Source organism: Protopterus annectens, chromosome 7.part0 (genome assembly GCF_019279795.1).
Source record: "Protopterus annectens isolate FY-2018-M chromosome 7.part0, PAN1.0, whole genome shotgun sequence".
Lineage (NCBI taxonomy): Eukaryota > Metazoa > Chordata > Ceratodontiformes > Protopteridae > Protopterus > Protopterus annectens.
In genome coordinates, this window is record NC_056739.1 from 1,998,643,560 (window position 1) to 1,998,669,461 (window position 25,902).

Below are 25,902 nucleotides of genomic sequence, written 5' to 3' on the forward strand. Positions count from 1 at the left end.
CTGAACATAATTCTAATTAACCTACATCCTTCCTGAGATAAGGCCTTCACAACTTACCTCACTATTGTAAGTGTACTACTAGAATAGATCTACTTAAGGCAGTAATGTTTACAATTGAGCAGCGTAACATATCTGATGATGGCTAAAACTGACACACCTAGTGAAAGTTAAATTTAACAAATACAGGCTGCCATATTGTTGCCTACAACTCCAAACCTTCCCAGAAAATCATCAGCAGTTTAGTCTTTGAACATCCTACTAATGGATGACACTCCAGTGAAGAATTCAGAGGCTGGCCCTTCCTGCACTATGCCTTTCTTAACAAACCTTCCTAGTTGTTATTGGTAATGGAAATAACCACAGGCTTCAGGGCCAACTTTCCTCAGATCTTTCCTGCCGCTGAAGAAAAAGAAGACTTAACGCAACTAATTATATCATTGTTTTTACATTTAAAATTATTAAGAAAGCAAAGCCTTTGTGAAACATTATTTTTTAAGTGTGAATTCTCACTCACTTGTCATTATCAAAAGTACTAAGTGATAGGTGATCTGCCTCCTAATCTTAAAGCAGATGTGTGACAAAAGGAACCATTTAGAAGCTCTTTCTATTAGCACTTTTAAATTGATGGAAAAGACTGTAAGTAGCTTGGTAGTAATAAGATGCAGAAGAAGTTATGCCAAAATATAGGTTGATACTCTTCACATGTTCTAAGGGAATGCAGAAATTCAGAGTACTGGACACTGCAGGTCAAGTGAAGGGATGAAATAACAGTGACCTGGCTGTAATTTATACAATGGGGACCAGAATGCACTGTGGGAAAAAAAAATTACCTGGATATAAAAGAAAATGACATTAGTATGCTAGGTCATTTTGGCCTATTTTTATTTTATTAATTGGATAAACCCACAAGCTAAAAGTACCTCTTCAGCAGGTGACCTGGGAACAATACCTACATTTGTTCAAAGTCACAGAGAAGCCAAATGAAGAAGAAGGGAATCAAATACGGGACTAAAGAAAAAATGTATAATCTCTCCCGGTCTTAAATCGGCTGCACAAAACTGTCATTAGCTAATTAAGCCAGGCAGCATCTGGTACTGCACATAAGATGAAGATAGGATGGAAAGGAAGCATATTTTTACTTTCCTCCAAATTAGCAAAACAAACTTCAGTACATAGAAATTCTCAGATCATGCTAGTGTAATATATAACATCTCCCTAAATTTTGTGCTGTTAATAATGTATTTAATAAGTGATTTTAATACACAATTATTAGTCTCTGAAGATTAACAGTGTTTATTTTGTGTAGGAGAAATGCTGCAAGTATAGTCCGAAGTGGCCTCTTTTGTTGAAATAACATTCCTGTTCTATGTGTACTTGTTTTATTGTATATGTTCAGCCAAGGCTGAGAAAGAATTTAAGATTATTAACATATTAAAGGGAGATATTTCTCATACAGTATTTTTTCATAATGGTCATATGCTAAGTATTTTACATGTTTTTCTCATACCCCGTTTACTTAATTTTTCATACTATGATATTCCTGCATAGCAAATTTACAAAATACATTAAAAACAGATTTTACTCTTGCTCTGAGGCGGTAATTTTGCAAAAACATGCTTTTCTTCTGCCGCAGATTATTTACAGTTTAATACAGGCATTGTTTACTTAAGTAGTTTGTTTCTTTCCATATCTGTGTATAGAAAGTGATTTTCACTGTATTGCATTTTGCAGACTGTAGTAATTTAATAGTGATTCAATTGTTTATGCTTTGCAAAATTGGAGGGGGCATTTTTTGTCCTTCTAGATTTGACTTTTGCTTAAGTTATAAGATCTTCAAAGCTTGATTCACACTGAATTTACCTATGTTACCACTTCTTTTTCATTGTTCAGTGGAATTTAAAAGATGGCCAACAAGTGAACATTGACAACAAAAAATGCAATTTTACCTAAGATAATGAAAGGAATCATTCCATTATGTACCTGACCTTATAGTAACAGGCACTCCACCTTAAGGAGGGCACCTACCAAGCCAACAATTTCCACTCTGATAATGACATACATTGGGTAACAGGTTTCATGGCTGCCAATTAAACTTGGGAAATGGGGTCTTACAAACAAAATTTTGCACTGGCTGCATATACAGAAGTCAGGTACGCAACTCCAGAGAGTTGAGACTTGGATGAACTGTGCTGAACTCTCTAGTTCAGGTTTTGCAGCAGTGGGTTCTACTTAGTCGCAAGTGGCTTAGGAGCTGTCTGATAGAGCCAATGCAGTGGGGAAAACATATCAGACTGGGCTGAAATGGGGTTATGCTAACCAACTCTGCATGCTCAGTCTAATCCTTGAAAAAAGCTATTATGTTACAAGGAGTAAAAGGAATTAGACAAATCTCCCTTTGCCTTCACACATTCCAACAAAACAAATTCCCTATCACTTGTTTCTGAAAAAAAATACAAATTTTACACTGATAACAGTAATGCTTTCCATTACAAAGATAAGAATGACACGCTGGTCTCCAAACCCCACTGACAATTCTAGGGCAGTTTGTACAGGCAATGTACACTTTACATTCATCCAGGTGAGTCTTTCATCCTGCTTTTGCGCAATTAATCATTGGTAAGATCAGACCATACACTAATCTCACTGGATATTCACATCCCGACCCCACCCTCAAAACTGAGGTGGAATCATTCTATGAACACCTTCAGGAATGCATGGATCAATCCCAAATAAAACCAAGACCCAATCCTTGTCTGGTGGACCCCAGCCATAAACAAACTATACAATAGAAGGAGGAAGCTACTAAATGATAGAGCAAATTCCCAAAAGGAAGGCATCACTGATCAGTATTAGCAAAAACCACATAAAATTGTCTAAGGCCAGCTTCAAAAGAAAAATTGCACAGGACACTAAGGATAATCACAAGGCTTTCTTTAGTTATGTTAGGAACCTGGGTGGTAATTCCCAGATATGCTCAGAATTAGTCCAAAATGACAAAAGAACCCACAGACATTGCCAACATCCTAGCTGACAGGTTCAGCAAACTTCTCCCCACCAAAAGGGTAAATATCTATCCCAGCAGAGTGCTGCCCCTGACATCTCAGATGCTCAGATAAGAGCCCTCTCCAAAGCAAAAACACAGCATCAATGGGACCAGATGGTGTCACATGAACTCCAAGAAGAGCTAAACCCAAACATAAATCTACTGTTCAATCTCAGCCTTACTACAGGATATGTGCCCAAAGAGTGGTCCCTCTCCATAAAGGTGGTGCCTCAACGGATCCTGGAAACTATCTCCCCATAAGCCTGACAAGCTTGGTCTGCAAAGCTATGGAAAGGATCATCATGGACCTCATAAATAAAGATATTGGGGACCTACAAACACTGGATCCTACCCAGTTTGGCTTTGTTAAGGGCAGATCCTGCCTCTTAAACCTGGTTGATTTCTTTGAAACAGTCACCAAGGCCATTGACGAGGGAAAGGTGGTCCACACAGCGGCATTATAGATAAGCTCACCAGCTTAAATATAAACCCCTATGTCACTAGATGGATTGCAAACTGGCTCAAGGACAGAACCCACATGGTTAGAATTGCTGGAGCCATGTCAGACTCCAAACCAGTTACAAGTGGTGTTCCACAAGGCTCAGTCCTGGGTATATATTTTTACAGGCCAATATGGAAGGACTGTGGATGACTGCAAACTGAGCCGACACAACCATCCTCCAAAAGGGCCTCATAGAAACAGACAACTGGTGCCAGAACCATGGCCTCAAGCTAAATGCCAAAAAGTGTATAGTCATTACCTTTGGCAAAAACAAATTACCACATAGGTGGTAATCCATTGGGACCTGGGGACCCAAGTTGATAGCAATCTCTCATTTGACAACCACGTGGCCAAAGTGGTTAGAAAAACATTTTATATAGCCCACCTAATCATGAAGGGATTCACATCTAGATCAGGAGGTCATCGTGCCTCTTTACTCATCCCTCATCAGGCCCATAATTGAGTACAATGCCCCTTTGGGATGAACCTTACCAGACACCTGCAGCAACTGGAAAGACCCCAAAAGTACCTCACCAAGAGGATCAAAGGGCTCAAACAGATGCCATATGCTGCCTGGTTAAAGAAACTCCAGCTCTACTCAGTGGCATACCATCTGTTCAGATAAAGCCATGTCCAACCGGAATTAATGGACATGCTGCACCTCAGAAAATCCAAATCCCATTGAGAGACTTGAGCCTCAGCACTGAAATAAATAGGACATGCTGGAGGGACAGATTCATAACCCAGAGGCTCCCTTCACTCTGGAATAAAATCCCAGTCCAGGTTAGGCAGAGTCCCTTATTGACTCTCTTCAAGAGGAATCTTGATGAGTGGATGGGAGATCGGTATCACTTCTGTGTCACTGTTAGACAGAGGGACAGTATACTAACCTCGAAAAAGGGCATAGCAAAATAAATTTAAAATGGGCATTCTGGCTAGGCTTATAAATGCCCTAGGGCAGATAGCCTAGTATAAACCTATGAACCTATAAACTACTGCAGCTTGACGAAAGGAAGAATGTGTCTGAAGGATCCTGGCATCCAGACACTATTTTAGGGCTTTGCTGAGATGCAGAACAATGTTTGTGAAATTTTTATAAGCATCTAAATACCGAGAGTCCATAAAGTGGCCTTTTTGTAAACAGCATTGAATGAGCATGCTTCAGTTGCTATAGGAATTAAGTCTTACAGCCTAAAAATTTCTGTAGTACAAAATGAGGCTGAGAAAGATGGGAAAATGTTTTCCATATCTTGCCTAATTAGAGGAATATAGCACAGTGAACTTAATCTACAACAGAAAAAGATCCAGGAAAAGGTCATCTCACGGAATGAGATGTTTCTTTTTTCTTTTTTTTTTCCAAACAAAAGTAATGACCAAATGTGGACCAGATCCATCACGTAGTACATACTGGTAAACATATGTACAAATGAAATGAAAGCTCTGATGACTGAGTTTATTTTCCCAGATCTGTTTTATCCAGCACTGGCAAAATATGGACCAGCAGGTAGGTGTGTGTCTAACGGCAGAATCCATAAACTATTATCTAGGTAACCCATTGGCTGGTCTATCCCTCTTCTGTCGTCCACAATCAGCCGACAAATGAACTTTGTGAAATTAGTGTCTTTTCATTGAGGGACGTGCTCTTACTTATTCTGGTTCAGGCACTGATGGCTCTCATTTTATGCTACTTGCTCATGATGGCAAGGGAATGTTGCTGACATTACCAAATATATGAATGTGTTTTAGCCAATGACCTGGCACTCTCAGTAACTGTCTGTGAAGGTGGGTGGAAGTACATGCTAGCTCCAACACAGTTTAGGATGAAGATTACTTGTGGAAGTTATATTGTAAGCTCTGAATTTGTAGGAGGTTGCAAAGCAAGGATTGTTCCACTGTCAGATTTTCCATTGCCAGAATGCACTTTGCCATCTTACCTATTCCCAGATAGCTACCCAACAGTATAGATATATTTAACTGAGATCCGTACCCCTTCACTTCCAAATGCATGACTGATCAACAGAAGCTGGATCCCAAGAATGGAAAGTTTTGTACAGATGCCTGGCATAACTTTTGCATGGGCAATACTATACCAAAACTGACATTCCTGGTTCATAGGTAGGTACTAGGCTATCGACCCAAGGGCCTACATAAGCCTAGCCAACAAGGTTCTCTGGCTTACGTCACCCAAGAAAGTTATTTTCCTGTGCCACTGTTGAGCAGAGACACAGAAGTGATCCCCAGGGTGTATTTCCTATTTCCCATCCACTCATCAAGATTTTTCTTGACGAGTGTTAATGAAGAACTTTGCTTGACATAGATGGGTAGCCTGTTCCAGAGTATGGGAAGTCTCTGGGACAGGAATCTATCCCTCCAGCATGTCCTGTTTATTGTGGTGACAAGGTTTAGGTCCCTACAGCATGTAGCTCAGAGGGATTGGGATTTCTTTAAGTGTAGCATGTCCAAAAGCTCTGGGTTTGACATAGCTTTATATGTTAGGCAGAGATCACTTCGGAGTAGGTGATATGCTACAGAGTAAAGCTGGAGTTTTTTTAGACAGTCAGCGTTGGGGCATCTGCTTGAGGCCAGTAATCCTCTTTGTGAGGTACTTCTGTGGCCTTTCCAGCTGCTGCAGATGTCTTGTGAGGTACATTCCAAAAGGTGCATTGTACTCTATAATGGGTCTAATGAGTGTCGAGTAGAGGGGAACGATGACCTCTTTTTTCCTGGATGAGAACCCTTTTATGATGAGGTGTGCCACATAGAAGGACTTCCTGACTAATGTGGCAATGTGACTATCAAAGGACAGACTACTGTCCACCTGGATCCCAAGGTCTCTTATCACACATTTGGTGTTAAGTAGACTGCTGTCTATGTAGTAGTTCATGGGTACAGTGTTTTTACCAAAGGGGATGACAATGCACTTTTTGGCATTGAGCTTGAGGCCATGGCTCTGACACCAGGCATCTGTCTCAGCGAGGCCCTTCTGTAGGATTCCTACATCATTTGCAGACTCGACTATGGCTCCTAGTTTGCAGTCATCTGTGAACTTCATTAGCCAGAGGCCTTCTGTGTTAGCCTGTACTTCAGAGAAGTAGATACCAAACAGGAGAAGTCCCAGGACTAAACCCTGTGGTACTGTACCTGTCATTGGTTTGAGGTCAGATTTGGAGTGTGCAACTTTTACAGTGTGGGTTCTGCTAGTGAGCCAGTTGGCAACCCATCTTGTGACGTAGAGATTTATACCTAGTTTAGTGAGTTTAGCTATAATTCCAGAATGGGGGATGGTGTCGAAAGCCTTGGCGAGGTCAGGATAGGCTGTGTGAACCACCTTACCTTCATCTACGGCTTTGGTGTCTGCCTCAAAGAAGTCGATCAGGTTCAGGAGACATGATCTGCCTTTCACAAAACTGAACTGGGTGGGATCCAGAGTTTGGAGGTTACCAATGTGTTTGTTTATGAGTTCCATGATAATACGTTCCATGGCCTTGCAGACCTGGCTCATCAGGTTAATAGGGCGATAGTTCCCAGGATCAAGTAAACGGCTTCTAAATTTACAGTTCTATAACATTTTTTTCTTCATGGCCTCTAAATCTGTAAAGAATAACAAAGTGCATCAGGATTCTTTCCATACCTCTCAACCTCTAAGTGCAAGAAATCTGAACAAAGCCATAAATAATAGGGGGACAAAGGTCCAGAAATAGGGACACTTTTTAAATATTGCCCTTACAAACTTAGAAAGTTGACAGAATAACATGTTTTGCATTAGTATGAATTTTCTGACGGGTATGGAGTCTATAACTCAAATGTCTGCCATTATTTTCTGACTTCAGTCCTCAATGATTTGCCAGAAAACCGCAATTTTATGAGGAACAGATCAAAAGTTTAAGAAATAATATCCTATGAAAGAAGGACATATCTCCTAGGAAAGGAAGTAAATTAAGGAGAATGAGACATGTTCTGGACAAGTCTTCCTCTAACATCTCTTTTCTTTATCAGGGAAGCTATCTTTGTTAGCATGCTAGTAAGTCAGGAACACACATTGATCTGTCAGTACCTTGAAGAAGGACACTTTATTCTTAGAGCTAGCTAGGGCAAAACAGACCCCAGCTTACATATCTTGAGTACAGTTGTGTAAGTTGCACTTACCCAAACAGTAGATGCTCAAATTTCTCACTGCTGCAGTAGTCTTTAGAAAACATGGACTCACAGCAACTGGACAACATCCAAAAGCTCTAGTTCCCTCCAACATTTCCACACTGACTGCTGATTGGTCAGCCCTGAGTAGGGAAAATCAGCATTCAGAGTTGAAAATCTTCAGGACTTTCTTGCCCAAATGTTAAGAAGTAGACTACTTATCCTGAAGTAAACAAACAAGAAATAATTACCAATGTATTTCCCAACAATGACCAAATGTAATAGCAGGGGAATGGAAGGTGGGTGCAGCTACTGCAGCAGTTAGGAATTTGAACATCAACTGTTATAGGTAAGTGCAACTTACACACCTGTACTATGTTCATCATTCCCAAGGCTGCAGTAGTCTTTAGGCTATATGGGTTGATTACCAAAGCCTATTCAAGCTGGTGGAGGAAGGACATGGATCCAGGAGTCTCTGGAGAATGGTCCTAGCAAAGCCAGTCCTGGATCTAGAGAAAAAATTCAGTTTGTAATGCCTTGTAAAGAGACATACAAAGGACTATGTGGCTGCTCTAAAAACACCTCATTCCTTCTTGACATAACCTGAGAAACAGAACATTCTTTCAAAGGAGGATTTGAGGACCCTGTTTCTTTATCCACAGAGTTCTGGGCATGCGAATTAGCAGGAGATGAAGCTCAGTCTGTGTCAGAACCATCTGACATGTCTTCCTCATGAATATTTTGACTGATCTCATTAACAGGTACTGCATAAAGTGCTCCAGGATTCATTGTCTGTAACAATGTCTTGGCTGAAGTAAGAAAATCCTCTTTTCTTATAGATAGCCTTTGTGCAAAAAAAAAAAAAAAAAAACTTGGAGAAGGAATAATTGCCCTCACAAGAGGTTTCTTTCATTGGACACATCCAGCAGCACCCCTCCCCCCAGAATATCTCTGTGTTCTAGAAAGGATGGTTCTACCAAGTCTATATCAGACACTGGAATAGCTGAAGAGAATGTGGTTGACCCCTGGTTCATGGTGGCTGAATGGACTAAACCAGAGGAAGTCACAGAGGTAAGTTAGTGGTCTAAGGAATGACTGCTGAACACTACAGAGTCACCCACCATTGATTGAGGTGAAGACTGTGCCCATACATTTGGCAAGAGTTCTCTGCTAAGTTGTTTTCCTTTCTAAGAACTCTGGAAAATAAATCAGCAGGAATGAGTAAGTGTCCATGCTGTGACCAAGGAAGATGCTTCTGATGCAACTAAAGTCACTAACAAAAGTTTGTCTGAAGGTAAGTTGACAAATAGTTTACACAAGCAGCACATGTGCACTTCCCATTCATAAAAAGTTCCCCAAAACACAATAACATGCAAGCAACACATTAAAATCCTGTCATAAACCCTTAGAAGTAAATTAGTCAGAGAGAAACAAATGGTAGGTACATTGCCCCAGTGTGAACACAAGCACTGCACACCCCAAAGTCAAACCTGCCTCAAAAAAACACTGTCTCACATTAACTTGTTTATAGAATATTCACAAAGTTTACATAAGTAGTATATTTCTTCATAAAATAAGCCCTCACTATAGCTAAAGCTAAAAATAGTGGTCCCAGACAGGAAACAAATGATAAAAAAGTTTACTATCTATATCTATCTAAATATATATATATATATATATATATATATATATATATATATATATATATGTAGGGGTCGCCACAGCGGAACTCTAGTCCGCTAATGATTGGCAGTAGATTTTTATGTGCCGAGTTGCCGGCTCTGATGCACAACCTTCAACGTCTTACTCCATTCACACATGTCTCCACACAGTCCCTAAATATATATATATATATATATATATATATATATATACACACACATATACACACACACATGTCCCTATATATATATATATATATATATATATATATATATATATATATATATATATATATATATATATATATATATGTATATATATATATATATATATATATATATATATATATATATATATATGTATGTGTATATATATATATATATATATATATATATATATATACATATACATACTTGTGTATATATGTACACACACACACACTAAAGGGGACTTATCTGCCAGGAAGGAGCTGAAAACTGGCTACTGTTTTTATGAAGCGTCTGAGTGCTTCTTTATCAGAGTGAAAGACAGTACTGAAGATTTTCCACTCTTACTACTGATTGTCCCTTCTCAGGGCTGACCAATCAGCATTCATAGTGGAAGTGTGGGAGGGAGCTAGAGCTTTTGGAAGTTGATCAGTGGTTGTGTCTTGGGCAGGACACAACCCGTGTAGCATGAAGGGTACAGCAACAGTTTACACCACCTGTCCACAGGGACTGGGCCTCTTTGGGCAGTTGTTGAAAAAAAAAAAAAAAAAAAAAAAAATGTCCTGAGATTTATTTTAGGACAAAATTATTTCCTTTATTGTAATATGTATAATAAAAAACAGTTATCAGTATCTGAAACACCTAAAATAATAAATAAAATAGAATAATAAACTAATAAAAGAATAAGCTTTTATTTAGGCAAAAAAGTAAAGTTTTGTCCTTGGTACTGGCCATGGGTATGTTTCACCCTGCAAACATTTGTACCAAAAATGCCCCACTTTGGGCATCTGAAAAGGTGGCAACCCTATAACAGTGGGAATGATGAGCATCAAGTAAGCTCCAGTAACTCAGCAGCTGAAGAACTCTTCAAAGAAACTGTGGACAAGTGTCACTTTTGCAGTTTCGATAACCCTGAGATTTTGTCATCCATAGTTTCTAAGGATGACAAAATTTCCATTTTCAATACTCATTGTATCCATGTGAAGACTGAAGCGAGCTAAAGCCTCTTCAAACAAGCAATGACCATAAGGCCATAAACAGTCCTGGACAGAGCACATATCCATTGCAGAACACACAAACAAACAAACACACACACAGACACACACACACACACACACACACACACACACACACACACACACACACACACACACACACACACACACACACACACACACACACAGACACACACACACAAACATTGCCAGAGTCTCCAAGTCACCTATCAGCATATCATTGGATGAAACTATGATCTCTAGGGAAACACCCCTTAGACACAACAGGGATGGTCAAACTGTGCATAGATGGCACTCATTCTGAGAACCAAATGGGAGAGCTACGCATTGAGAGACAACAATGTTAACTGTTGGACCACTTTGCTAATTTGATTTAAGATGGTACAGTTATGGAGAACATCTGTGGCAGAATATGTTTGCCACTCAGGTTGTATTTCTATGACTGCAAAAAGTGTGGGAACTTAAGGTACTACAGATCTTAAACTGGAACTGTTATTCTTCTAACTTGAGGGAATCCTTAACTAGGAAAGAAATTTGTGATACACACAGCTGCAGCTGCCACTGTCAGTGATGCCCCAGGTAACAGGGGTGACACCATAAGCACATCAAGCATTTCAAAGTGTGGTTGCCTAAAGATGACTCAGTGGAACTAATTTCAGACAATGGAAGGGCACAAAGATTTAACCGTTTTGCTCTTTGCTCTGAAAGTGAATAGTCTTTTTTTTTTTTTTGTCGCACTGACAACTCAACACATTAACAGAATCATTATGTTTCTACTTTAAGGGGTGGCAAGGATGAACAGTGTCTGTTCTTTTTCAATTTTTTTCAACTGTGTTTGGAGAATTTTAAACCAGTGATAAAGAAAAAGTACACTTTTACTAACAGAAAGACAAACTCAAAACTCAGATCCTTATCGAAGGCCTGATAAAATATACAGATGACACAACGATCTTTGCTTGCTAGTTTTAATGAAAATAATGACTTGACATTAGTCCAGATAGGGAAATAACTAAAAAATAGGTTGAAGGTTTTTTTTCCTTCAATTTCAGAGTAAGAAGAATGTCCCACCTCCAAAACTAGAATAGTAATACAGTTTTAATAAATGCATTCCAAGTGAGCATACCTCCATGGTATGACAATGAGAAAGAACTGCCCAGATATTTACTGGATGGCCTTCATCAAAGACTGGAGCCTTTCAACAGAATAGCTGGCCATCTCAGTCTTACATTGCTCCAGTTTCCTTCAGGTGAGCACCACCTAACATATCTCTATTGCTCTTTGATGTACTATTAACAGAGACTTCTTGTAGAAGCCTAATCTTTTGTAATATTTTTGGACATAAGAAGAATTAAAAAAAATGACTAGTAGCAAGTGAGCTTATTAACTTTACTAATCACATACTGAAGAGGTGCTATAAATTATATCAAAGTCTGACCTTTTTTTACTGCTAGAATGTTGCCAATGTTCTTTTATGACAGCTCTATCTCCCACCTCCGCATTTCTACTAGATCATGATGCCAGGTTACTATGATAATACCGTTTAACCATAGACTTCCAGCATACAATGATGTAAAACAGTATAAGGTGCATATACACATATACATTTAAGATGCATTGTACTCAGCTCCCCTTTTATAATTCAGGCTAAGATTTCACAACTGATGAGTAAACCACCATCTTTACCTTTTGACCCTGAAGTCCCTCAGGTCCTTTGGGGCCAACAGGGCCAGGGGACCCAGGAGGCCCAGGTTGTCCATCACTTCCTCTGGGGCCCGAAGAGCCAACAATTCCAGGAAAACCCTGAAAAACAAATGATGAGAACAAAAGTTGAAAAACAAGATTATATAGTTTGTTTTGCTCTTGTTTTCCAAAAAAGAAAGCTTTATTTACAAGGAATCAGGTTTGCACAAAAAACACTATATAATATACATGTATGCAGACAAACAATAATTGATAAAATGCATAATCATTTAGCATAAATAATTCTGAATTAACTGTTCAAAATTTTATAATGTACTGCTACTCAAGAAAGTAGTTGGGCATGATTAATATAGCAGCAATAATCTAAAACTGTTTTGACAAACTTGCCTTCAAAAACAGCAAGCTGCAGTAACACGTAGCATGTACTAGTACACACTAAGAAGAATGCTGCAGTAACACGTAGCATGTACTAGTACACACTAAGAAGAATGCTGCAGTAACACGTAGCATGTACTAGTACACACTAAGAAGAATGCTGCAGTAACACGTAGCATGTACTAGTACACACTAAGAAGAATGCTGCAGTAACACGTAACATGTACTAGTACACACTAAGAAGAACGCTGCAGTAACATGTAGCATGTACTAGTACACACTAAGAAGAATGCTGCAGTAACACGTAGCATGTACTAGTACACACTAAGAAGAATGCTGCAGTAACACGTAGCATGTACTAGTACACACTAAGAAGAATGCTGCAGTAACACGTAGCATGTACTAGTACACACTAAGAAGAATGCTGCAGTAACACGTAGCATGTACTAGTACACACTAAGAAGAATGCTGCAGTAACATGTAGCATGTACTAGTACACACTAAGAAGAATGTCTGCCTAGCAGAAAGATCCTCCTAGGGCTTCCGCTATGTCTTGTTGAGTTACAACTCAGTGAACAACCAACTCACCAAGCTCAACTAGCTGAGAATTCAACCCAGTGAAAAAAAAATAATGTAAACCTTTTTGCTGGGGGTCAAACACCCTGCACCCCTACAGGATGGCAAATCTCCTTACCTCCAAAGTTCCATAAAACAGCTCCATGGTAAATCAAAATACTTACGGGAAAAGGAATGGGAGGAAAAGGCTTAGATGAGGGGTGAAGGGGAGACATGCTGAGGTGGTCAGTTGACGTGCTGGTCATATTACACTGGATATTTTGTGTGTTGGTATATTCACAAGTAATTCTTTATCCAGCACCAGCATTGGGAAACATTCCTCATCTGATGCTGGAAGATCTGTAGTCCCTGATAATGATGGTAGGAATGGGCTGGAACAGTCAGGGAGAATAAAGGGTACAGAATATAACCACTGCATCCCTAATACAGACCATGGACAATATTTATGCCTGCAGATAACTATGCTACCCAGACATCAAAGACAGGACAGGTTGATGGGGACTCTAACGATCATGGAAATATACTATCCCCTAGTAGACAACAGTGAATCCGCCCACAGAACTCATGGGCAAAAAGGTCCACACAGAGGGATGGTAAATGGAACTCACTGGAGACATGATTACTGCCCTCCACAGGAGGGTTGTTTCTTAATGGCTACAACATATATGCAGAGCCATCATGGAAGCTACCACAGCCATGGTAGAGATAATGAGTGTGATGCAGGGGGGTGTATGCTGACCTACCAGAGTGCATGTCCCCTGTATGTAATTCCTCAGATAGAATGTATCACACACAATGCAATGCCTTCTCTGGTTTGCCTGCTGGGGGGAGGGGTTCATCCTCAGAACCATTCATCTGCTATATCCAAAGATGTTAGCCAAGGAGGCCATAGATTTATAAGATGCCAATAACAGTGTTTGCATTTTTAAAGCAACATCTGTTGTGAAGGTGTCTACATCCAGGAAAAGCTGTCATGGCTGTCATCATGCTGGCACATCACCTAGCAGATGTCGATTGAGGTCAATTAGCACAACATCATCTAGTCAAGGTTATGGTGCATCCAGCCCAACTCCTGGCCAGGCCTGTTCCAATGGGCAGGGGCATACACAGGATGCTGAACTCTCTACCATGCATGCCCTGGACCTGTCCAGTAGGCCAAGATGCAGAGCTGCAACAACTGCTAACACTATGTTCCTACAGACCCATACACATACACACAACACCACAGCTCCCAGCACAATACACATATCCACTGATCCTGGCCCTTCTTAGCATTAAACTCCCTCTCACCATACTGGTTCTGACATTTTACATAAAAGCACTTTTAATTTTTGTACTACTCATCGTTCACACACACACTTTCCTATAAGAAAACATGCATTTATAGGTTTATACGTTCATAACAGAATACATGGCTATCATCCCTAGTGAGACATTTTAAGCCTAGCCATGTTACCTGCTTGTTGCCTAGGTGTTTAACACTCCTGTAGTCAATTCTCCACATGTGCAAATGATGACAACTGTGTCCTGCCCTTTATACATCATTACACATCATTAACGAACGAATGAATGAATGAATGAATGAATGAATGAATTAATTAATTAACTAATCATTAATCATCATTCCACCAGGTTCCAAAGCTTCTGGGTACATTCCACATACGCTACATGTCAAGCAGCTTGAGATGAGTTGACTAAAAGACAAGTTTGGGAGTGAAACCCTTCACAGCTTTCCTGCTAGCATAGAGTGGGAGGATGAGCCCTGAAAGATCAGTGCTAGAAATAACAAAAAATAAATGCCCACACCCTGGCATAAAAAACACACCAAAAAACAAGGGGGGTGGAGGAAGGAAGCAGCTATTACAGCAGTGATCCTTTGAACATCTATTCTAAATAAAATTCTATTTTTCAGCGCCCTCTCAGTTTTGCCTATGTAAAAATTTCATGGGCACCTTTACGATATAAGAACAAGAAAATAAACTAATGTCTTATATAAACACTCATGTGAGTGTTTCAAATTTGGTGGCTTCAAGTTTGGTATTTTGGATGTAGTGAAAAAGAACCCAAGAGGAGGTGATTGGAAATTAACATTAATAAAAAAGGAGTTGATATGGCAACTTAGGTTAAAAGCCACCTTCCCCCTGGTCTGAATGAATATGTATCTGTTAAACCCATTTTAAGGAAAAGGGCAGCTATTATAGGATGAATGGAGACTTAAATAATATGTTTTGGTTTGGTAATTCTTGCTACTATATGCATAAACACAAACTTCATTTATTATTTTAGCTTTTTAAATTTGTGGAAAAAGTTTATGATACTTACACTTGGTAAACAGTTTTTTATTAACTCTATATAATGTGAAAGGCTATTTTATATGACATGTACTGCAAGGGGTTAATTAAGGAGGGTATTTAAGGAAGTGATGTGGAAGGTATTATTTGTCTGATTAAGTCTTTTTGTTGAGATGAAAGCGCTCATGTTATTTTACTGGCTTTTTATATTTTAATAAATTCTTGAAGCTGTTTATAGTTGCGACTGGAGTCTTTTCAACATTTATTTCTTTTCAGTCAAGTTATTTTACTTTGGATATATTTTCAAATGGAGCAAGTGTTAGCCTCTCTAACACAAAATTAAACTCCCAATGAGGGGCCACTGGTTTACTTGGAGACCTCTTATGCAAAACCCCTTTCAAGAACGTTTTGTTATAAGACTGCCTTGAAAAAGGAGGATCCATGGGCAGACATGTTGAAATGGCTGATAAATTAACCTTGATAGAGGAATAAGAAAGGCTATAGGACAGTAACTCACAACTACTGTACAACCAGAGAACAGCTAGCCCTGAATGGGTGCTGGTTATGCTGTTGGCACCAACTAGAAAACCTTTTCCATATTGCTAATATATGATTTTCCAGTAGCAGGCTTTCTTGCTTCCATTAGTACCTGCTGTGTATCCTTAAAAAACAGGTGCCTAAAAGGAATTACGACCTTATCATGCAGGCAGTCAACTGAAGACTACTTATGTCAGGGTGTAGCAAACACCCCTGTTCTTATGTGAGTAGATAAATTCTGTGAGGAAGCTTGGGGTAATTGCCCCTGGTCATTTTCAAAAGAAGGGAGAGCCACGGTTGCCTGGGTCAGAAGGGAGTCACCACAATGATCTTAGGATGGGGGGGTTCCTACTGAACCTACAAAAGAATGCTGGATATGAGTGGAATGGGTGGAAAGACATACAGGAACATTCCTGTCCAAAAAAAGAAAAGGCATCTATCTGTCTTCCAGGCCTTCTTGCATGGAGTCCTGAAACAGAATTTTGCTAGTTGACTGTTCAGAAAGGAGGCAGTTTAGGAACTCTCCACAGATGGATCAAATCTTGGAAGACCTCCTTGATCTAGTTTCCATTTATGAGCATCTGTCCTGGTCCTGTTCATCTTGTTTGCCACACAGTTTTGCTCTGACGGAATGTAAGATGTCTGTAGAGTGAGACTGGGCTGTGAAGCTATATGCCAAGCTAACACGGCTAGTTTGCAAAGGCAACCCCTTACTTGTTGATGTACAATGTAACTGTGGTATTGTCTGTAATAATTTGAAGAGATCCGGAGGACTAATGTCCTCCATGTTCTAATGTTTTTAATGTTCTAAAATCCATGAGAACTAATGGTTCAGTCGAGTACATTGATCAGGGCAAGCATCTCCTTGATATTTATATGCTTCCATCTGTTCTTGGTGTAATATTATTAATTCTTGCCCATGTCTGATGAACAGGGTGGCCAGCCTTTGCATGAGTAAGCACAGCCAGGTGTTTGTTTTGCATGCAACATTTTTACTGTAGTATATCTGCTTAACTCTTGTTTACTATGTTGTGAAGCTATTTGCTATCCACTGCCTCTTTGCTAGTGACATGGCATACTGTGCCCACTTCCATCTGGTATGATGACTCCTCTACTTTTGGTCCCTCCTCTGGCTTAGCCTACACTATCTGTTGTGCTGGGAAGTGCTGGTCCTGTAAGACCCCATCCTGCTGTTTCCTAAGCATAATATTGTGTAACACTGCACATACGGTCGACATTTTAGTATTTAAGGTAGGGTCACACTGCAGGGCAACACCAGATGAATTTAGACAGTGAAAGCTTGTCTTCAGCAGCCAAAACACATGTTCAATAAAGCTTCTGGTTTGTGATAGTACATGATTGTACCTATGAGAGGGTTCATTATGGGGATTTCTTAAGGGTGTCATGAGCTCGGGTTCTAGGGCATATCTGGCATCAACAACGAAATTCCCATGTGGGAAGTCATTCCTCACAAACTGTTGGTACATGTCATGTGTGCCATATATGGGAATGATAAAAACTGCCTGGGTATTCCCCCCCCCACACACACACACACTGTAGATGTTACTCTGTACATTACAGACCTCCTGGCAGTTAATGGAGTGATACCCTTTGCAGTTCATGTATTGCCTTTATTTTAAAATGGAAACAGTCTATGACCTCCAGTACCTCAAGGAAATGGGTTACATCATGAAATCCCACATGGTTTTGGCTCTCTCTTCTGGCATATGTGGGAACCACATATGCTCCCCCATATCCTGAAGCATGGCATTGAGAAATTGATGGAGTACTCTGATGGCAAAGGATTGAAATATCTCCACTGTGTACTCAGTAGGTCACCACACATACCTTGATATCCACTAGGATAGGTTCTCCACGACTCCCATGTGGCTGCAGATAAGGGTGACACATTTCCACAGTTTGTTAGATGATGTCCCTATCAACATGGTACTGGCCACTGCACTGGTGAAAAAGGGGCCATGAAATGTTAAGCATGGTTGGATGATAATCCACATCCCAGGGCAATGTTTTGCACTGTTGGGCATAACAGATGCAATGACAACCTCTTGCAGATACACATTTACTATGGCCCTGGCAACTCCTAACATTATTTTGCTATTTACTCAGGCTGAACATGGGCATACAGCTCAGTTCAAATATGCTATGAGTGCATTTACCTTTGTGAGATATTTAAACATTTCTGAATCACTTTGCCATCTTGAATGTGCGGCCTCAACTTGGTCTGTGACATCAACAAGACCTGTTGGCAGGACAGATTTGTGTCCCAGAGACTCCTCCATCTATGGAATAGACTCCCTCTCCACGTTAAGCAGAGTACCTCTTTACCCTTTTTAAGTGCAACCTGGATAACTGGATGGGAAACAGAAAATATACCCCTGGGATTCCACCGTGTCCCTGCTGGACAGGGGCATCAGGTGCTGATTTGTCTTAAACATGGGCTAAACTCTTGGCTTGGCTTATATGGGCCTCGGGGCCAATAGCCTATAACTTTCTATGATCTTATTTCACCTCATTAGCATTCACGGTGCCTCACTACATGGTCATTAGCATATATCACCCAACCAAATTATTTGGGTTAGTCAAGTTATATAGCTTGATTTTCTAACTCACACACATCCTGCAAGTGCCTACTTATCACGCAAACTTGCTTAAAGTGATGTAGTAAAGTTTTCTGAACCTTGCCCTAGCTCCTAATCGATGTACAATCCATAACTTGGTACAGAAGAGCTGGAATGATCTTCTAGGATTAAGCATCAAAGTTCTTGCTGGCCAAAGATATTTACTTTGTATATAGACAGGCTGATCTAGTAGGTTGCTAAGCACTTCATAAGCACATATGGCACTAAGGATAATTTTTAATGCAGTGCCTGAAACTGAAATATTCCAATGTTCTGCTGAACATTAGGAAATATTCCGAGGGCTGGATGAATAAATACATGAAGGTATGCATTCTGCAAATTTAGTCTGCTGAGTAAGTCATTTATGTTTAGGAAAGGGACCAATGACTGAACTGTGAGAATCTAAAATTTCTTATACACAACAAAATTGTTTAGATATTTAATTTCCAGTACTGCTTCAAGTTTGGCTGTTTTTCTGAATGTCTTAAAAAAAGTGGCCCAGAACTGTGTAATGCAATCCACTGGTATATCTTTGATGAGACCTGAAGAAATACCCAAGCTTGCAGCTGCAACAAAGTTAGCTACCCTCCTTGGAGAGAAAGAATCAACAAGAGATTTTGGCAGGGGAGGATCCTACTGACTGCAGCCTGGAATAGCAAGTCTAAGAATATTGAAATAGAACGGTCACAAGCTTTTTGTAGTTGACATTTCACTAAATTGGGGCTGCACAAGTCGTGCACTGACTGAATTATGGAGTCAGAGAAGAGGGAGAAGGTGGAAAACCTGTTCTTCTGTTCTTTCTGTAGACCTCTGAAATAAGTCCTCACTGGATCAGTGCTTCAAGCTGGTTAAGAAATCTAAATAAAAGAAATAAATACAATTCTTTTCACTCCTGTAATATACCTTATACACTTGAAACTTGCCCTTTCCATTTTCTCCTTCTTCTGTGAGATTGCGTGAACTTGGAGTAGGTACATTTAGAGACTGAGGGGGAAGTGACCTGCCCGTATAGTGGATGGTTGCAGGGGAGACTTGCTCCTCTACAAAAAAACAAATGTGTTTGTATATTTTGTGACCTCAAGTGTCTCACTGTTTTAACATTGTGAAATCTCAAGGCTTTAGACATTTTCTTTTATCTTAATCAAGCACTGACCAAACATACCAATTTGAAGGCTTGGAAGAGAGGTCAGTGGTGTGTTCCTGCTCTGCACATTAATAAGACAAATATCTGAAGTCTAATTTTTGCAGTGATTTATATGGAGAGGTTACCTTACCTCAATCACTTTCAAATGTAGAAGATGGCGGAGTGTAAGGCAGCCTGATCGAGTCACGTTTGGATGAAAACCAATCCAAAGTACCCAGCTAACCAAAGTGGTAATCAGTGGAAGTTTTTATAACCCAGAGGTCTTGCAGTCTTGGAGTTACTTATATTAGTTAAGGGGGAAAAGGGTAAAGCTCCCTTCATTCCTCATTATGAAAAAATAACAGCTTTCAGGGGGTGCTGGTTTGTCTGACTGGGTCTGTTGAAAAGTGGCTTGATCAAACAAACCATATCCATTGACAGCGACCTTATAGAAGGTTAGAGAGATGATTGTGTTTACTGTACATTTGGGCTAATTTTTTCTGAGGGTAGACTTCCTTCTTGGTCTGAGGCAGTAATGCTTTTGATGTTTTTAATTACAGTTGCTGTGACTGCTTAAACTGTCTGTGGGGCTTTGCCTTCTGGAACTTCTTAGCCTAAGAAAGATGGACCTTTAAATGGTACAGTTCATATCCTGACGTGCTCCATGGTCTTTTCATTCATTCTGCTTTTCTTTATCTTATGTTTTAGTATTATAGGTCTGAGAATGTACTGAAGCTCTGTAGGGATCATTGATTATGTGAGGATAGTTCATAAGATAGATGCTGAAAGTTGCAGGGTGGCTTTGGTCTTCAAAGAAGCACTGTCAGTAGTGCTACAACTACCAGTACAGTAAGGCCTGCAAAAGCCTGTTTTAGCTGGTATGTACTGTCACCATACTACAAGTAATTCATCTGGGGATTAGATAAAACTAGTATTTATTTATTTATTTATTTATTTTACATTTGTTTACCAGGATAGTCTGACTGGACACAATTCCATTTACAGAGGAGGCCCAGGGAGAAAAGCTCCACAATTACATTAACATCAACATGGTAATACAAACAATCATATAACAGTGATAACTAAGGTAAGTACAGACATAAAAATTCTCATACGATCCAGTCTAAATAATAAACACTACATCAGCAGTAAGTGAGTAAATTTACAAAGATAGAGAGTCTCATACATCAAAGCTTTAACACTGATTAGTGAGATAGGATAAAAGAATAAAAAAAACATATGATTAGACATGACATATTATGCAATTTCAAGCTGACAGTAAGATACCTAACTGTAGCATATATACAGTAGATCTAGCAGGAAGGAAGGTGTAAAGTGTGCTGAGATTGTCAGATTCATGTGATGCATGGACATAGCCATGTATTCATAAGATGTGATTTGAGAGCATTTTTGAAATGTGTGTTAGTGGGGGCAGAGGTCAGAGAAGGGGGGAGGTTATTCCAGGATCTAGCTATGGCATGAGAAAAAAGAGCTTTCCCTGAGTTGTTGTTAGCTTTAGAGATGCAGAGGAGGGATTTCTCAGTAGACTGGAGAGGATGATTAGTTCTGTATGGAGAGAGTAACTGACTTAGTGCTGGGTATTTTTCAGGATGTCTAACAATATTAAAGTCAATGATTAGTGGTGGTAATCGAGTAGCTGGGGAAGTTCTAACCATTGTAGTTCCCTTAGAAATTGACAGTGATGGGTTCTGAAGATGCAGTTGCTAGCAAACTTGTCAACTTTATTGTAACATGATACAAGTCTGGTGAGATCAAGTTTTCTGACTTGGGTAAGAATTGGTGTGGCATACATTAGAGTGGAGAGTAGATGGGTTTGGGCTAGAGTGATCCATGCCTTTTCTGAGAGGAACTGTTTATGCCTATATGCCTATATAGGGTTCTCATTTTTTGTGGACCTTTTTTATGGTTTGTGAGATATGGACATCGAAGAGTAGGTTATGTCAATTTCTACACCGGGGTATGGTCAGAGGGAGATACGATGGTACCATTTTTGGAAGAGAATGAAAAGGATAGGGGGTAGGTATAGATTTGTTGGGGGGTGAAAAGTAGCAATTTTGTCTTATTGGGGTTTAGGGTTAGTTGGATATCAGTAATCCAACTTTCTACAGAAGTGAAGGATTCTTGTTTGAGTTGTTGTAGAGTAGAAAGCGATGTGGCAGAGCAGATAAGAGTCGAATAGTCAGCATACTGTATATGGGAGGCATGCTGGGTGGAGGTGTGTAGACTGTTGGTAAATATGGAGAAGAGTAGTGGGCCTAAAATCGAGCCTTGTGGTATGCCTATTGTAGTTGGGAGTAAAGGAGATTGCATGCCTTGCCATTGAACTGATTGCTGCCTATGTGACAGATAGCTTTTAAACCAGGCAATAGTGGAAGGGGCAAAGGATAGGGAGGCCAGGGAGTCTAGAAGTTTGGAGTGTGAGACCATAGCAAATGCTTTTGAGAGATCTAAAAATATTGCAGAAACAAAATTATTGTTTCTGTGAAGGTTGACCTGGTTGGTGAAAGAGAGGAGAGCAGCTGTTGTGTTGTGATTTTGCCAGAAGCCATGTTGTGTGGAGGAGAGAAGATTGTGTGTGTTTAGGAATTTCATGACTTGAGAGTGAATACATTTCTCAAGCAATTTAGATAAGGGGGATAGAAAGGCAATAGGATGGTAGTTTGAGAATTCATAAGAATTGCCACCTTTATGAAGTGGTATAATATATGAAACTTTATAGAGTTGGGGGATGTAGGCTTCCTGTATGGAGCGGTTTATGAGAATAGAAACTGGGTAAGATAGGGATTCAACAGCACTTTTTAGGAACTTGGCTGGTAGACTGTCAGCTGCAAGGGTGGTTGGCTTTAGTTTTAGGAGGAATCTTTTAATAGTAGAAGTTGAAACTGGTAAGACAGCAAAGGAGGGGATATTGCCAGTGCATTTGGTAGGTATATGTGTATGGTTGTCATTGGATAGCTGGGAGGATAGAGTTAGGATGGATTCTGTAAAATAGTGATTAAATTGGGATGCTATGTCTTTGGTATTGTCTGAGGAGGGGGCTGGAGTGGTAATTTTTCCTGGTTTTAGAAAGGTGTTGACAGCATGCCAAAACTTTTCAGGGTCTTTTGAGTGTTTGTTTTGGACCCCAAGGAAATAGTTCTTTTTGTCTAGTTTGGTTTGTTTCTTGGCCTGATTTCTGAGTTGTTGGAAATTGTGTTTGGCTATGCTAGTGTTATACCATTTCCAGAATTTCCAAGCTTTATCTCTAGACTTTAGTAAGGCTCTTGTGTCCCTACTCAGACATGGTGCATAGTTTGTCTTGACTCTGACTTTTCTAATGGGTGCAACTTTGTTGAGGACATTTAAGATAGTACTATTAAAGTATTCGATGGCTTGGTCTAAACCTACGGTTAGTAGTGGTTTCCAGTTTGTTTTAGAGTAGAGTTTAGCTCCTGTATGTTTAGTTTATGGTCATCTCTTCCTTGTCTAAGGTTATAGACTTGGGTATGTTGATGTGTTTGCATAGGAGAAAAGTGGGGAGTTGGTCACTGAGACCACCTGGTAGACAACCTGTCTCTAGTTTTGTTTGGGGCAATTGACTAGTGTCCAATCTAGAATGGATTGTTTATGTTTTTTTTATCAACTCTAGTAGGTTTTTGAATGAGTTGTGAAAAACCAAAGAGATTAATATGATTAGTGGGGTTGTTAGAATTACAGGCTATCCAGGTGGTGTTTAGATCACCTAGTAAGACAGTTTCTTGTTGTAGATTCTCTGAGGTCCACTATAATATTTCCTCAATAGTAGGGGAGTTGTTTCCTGGGGTAATATAACAGCAAATAATATACATTTTCTGTTATTGTTTAAGTATAAATTTGTACCTAAGATTTCGGCATTTTGAAACTTGGGAAGTGGGATTTGTAGAGGTTTTATTTTGAGGTCATTGTTAAAGAAAATTGCAATTCTGCCTCCATTTTTGCCTACTCTATCTAGTCTTAAGATATTGCATCCTGGTGGGAGGATTTCTTCATTTTGGGTGTTCGGTTTTAACCAGGTCTCAGTGATTGTTAGTATGTTTAGGGAGTAGTGGGTTATAAATGCATGTAGGTCAGGAAGCTTATTAGATATGCTTCTGGTGTTGATGTGGAGAATTAGCAGGTCAGAGCTTTGTTTGTTTGAGGGTGGGGTATTAAGTGGACCTGGGTTTGGGTGTATGTCACCTGATATAAGTAAGCGTTTTGTTGATCAGTAGTATGTGTTTAATTGTATGTGCTATTTCTAAGTTGGACCCGAGTGATATTTTAGCAGTGTAAGATGAGGAATTTATGCATGTGTAGTTTAGAGCTGTCTCTAAATACTGTGGGACTGATAGGACTGATAGGAAAGTTTATGTGTGAGTTTGTTTTTATGGAACTATGTGTAGTATGGAATAAAGTGTTTTCCAGTGTAGCGTTTGTGTGTATACAAGCAATGTTTGTTAGGCATGTGAGGGTGTATTTAATTGTATGTGCTATTTGTAAGTTGGACCCGAGTAATATTTTAGCAGTGTAAGATGTGGAATTTATGCATGTGAGTTTAGAGCTGTCTCTAAATAGTGTGGGACTGATAGGACTGATAGGAAAGTTTATGTGTGAGTTTGTCTTTATGGAACTATGTGTAGTATGGAATAAAGTGTTTTCCAGTATAGTGTTTGTGTGTATACAAGCAATGTTTGTTAGGCATGTGAGGGTTAGGAAGAAAAATCCTAAGGTGATTTGTGTTTTTTTTGTGGGAGTAGTAGTTTGGTGTAAGTGTTGCTATGGTTTATAGATGAGGTAGATGTGAAAGCATGGCTAGTTGCTGCTTTGTCATTGTTTAAGGCAAGGAGCTAGACAGTGAGTGTGGATTGTTTTAAGGAGTAGAGGTTACTGATTAGTTTATGGTGTGGTCAGGTAATGAGGGGTTAGAATAAAAGTAGGAGTAGTGTGAGTGGGAATTGGGGGCAGGGTAGGGGAGTAGAGTGAACCATAGGCAAACGGAGTGGGGCCAACCAGACCGCGAGACTGTAGAGCCAATCTGTATGCAGGGTCTGGGCAGAACAGTGAGAATGAGAAATGAATGGGTGTAAGTACATCACAAGTTCCCTACCAAATTCTCTTGTAACTTTAATTTGTTTCTATTTTCTTTTGTTTGTCTTTTAACGTAGAAGCATAGTCAATGAGATTATTAGATTACTTCAATCAAAATAACTAACATTTTTCCAGAGTACAGTGGCATCAGTTGGTGCAAAAAATAGAAAAATAACACAACTTACAGTGTGCATACTTCATAGAGAGGGGAGATGACTGCAGAAGAGAAGTATTAGTGTGTTTTAAAGATGGTGTCATTGTTATCAGGCCCTTATATAACTTCTGTCCTATGCATTCCTAGTGGGGGAGGAGAGTAGGGACTAATTGCAGGAGGAGTCCTGTGGGAGTGATTGACAGGTCTCTCAGCCAGATTCTGGAGGATGGGCAATTCAAACAAAAACAGTCAATTGACTCAAACTGCTGGTAAGTGATATGGAGAGAGTACCAAGAGAATAGATGAAATGTGGTTAAGTAATTGGCAGTATAGTTCATGGGAGGAACTAAAACTAGCACAAGTTAATTATTTCTGGTGTTACTTAATTCTGGGGTAGTACAGTTTAGTTTGGAAGTGGAAAGCTATTGCCATGCAAAAATAGTCTAATATTGACTGGTCACAGATGAAACTGGGGAAAAAGGCACAGTTGGATGTAAAAGCCATAGATACAAAATAAATAGTTTGGCTTGTAACTCATAGAGAGGTATGGGATCCAGAAGTGTGTCATCAACTAGTGTCTGAAATGAGGTCTTACAGGATTGGAGTTAGGAAAACAGGGCTAGGTAGACAGGCCTCTGCAAGTGTGCATGCTTTAAACAAAACATTCAGTATATAAAGGCAATAACACTAAGTCTTTATGTTGAAAGTTGACATACATTGCTTCTAATATGAAGAAAAGTCTTGATTGCAGTGAAGCCTTTTTAATATTTTCCCTGGAATTGCTCTTAAACTCAGCACTAGTACTATTCAAGTTTGGAGGGTAGTGGGGGGTGCACC

The 25,902-nt window shown here is 39.6% G+C and overlaps 1 protein-coding gene across 3 annotated transcripts in view; it reads right to left on the reverse strand.

The window, feature by feature from the left end:
- The window catches only part of LOC122807296 (collagen alpha-1(VII) chain-like), a gene marked incomplete at its 5' end in the record, with an annotated part of 1,562,855 nt that overhangs the window by 209,650 nt on the left and 1,327,303 nt on the right, over positions 1-25,902 (reverse strand). For all 3 annotated transcript variants that reach the window (XM_044078425.1, XM_044078422.1, XM_044078423.1), the window contains 1 exon segment: positions 12,247-12,363. In XM_044078425.1, the coding sequence (XP_043934360.1) occupies positions 12,247-12,363 (117 nt within the window).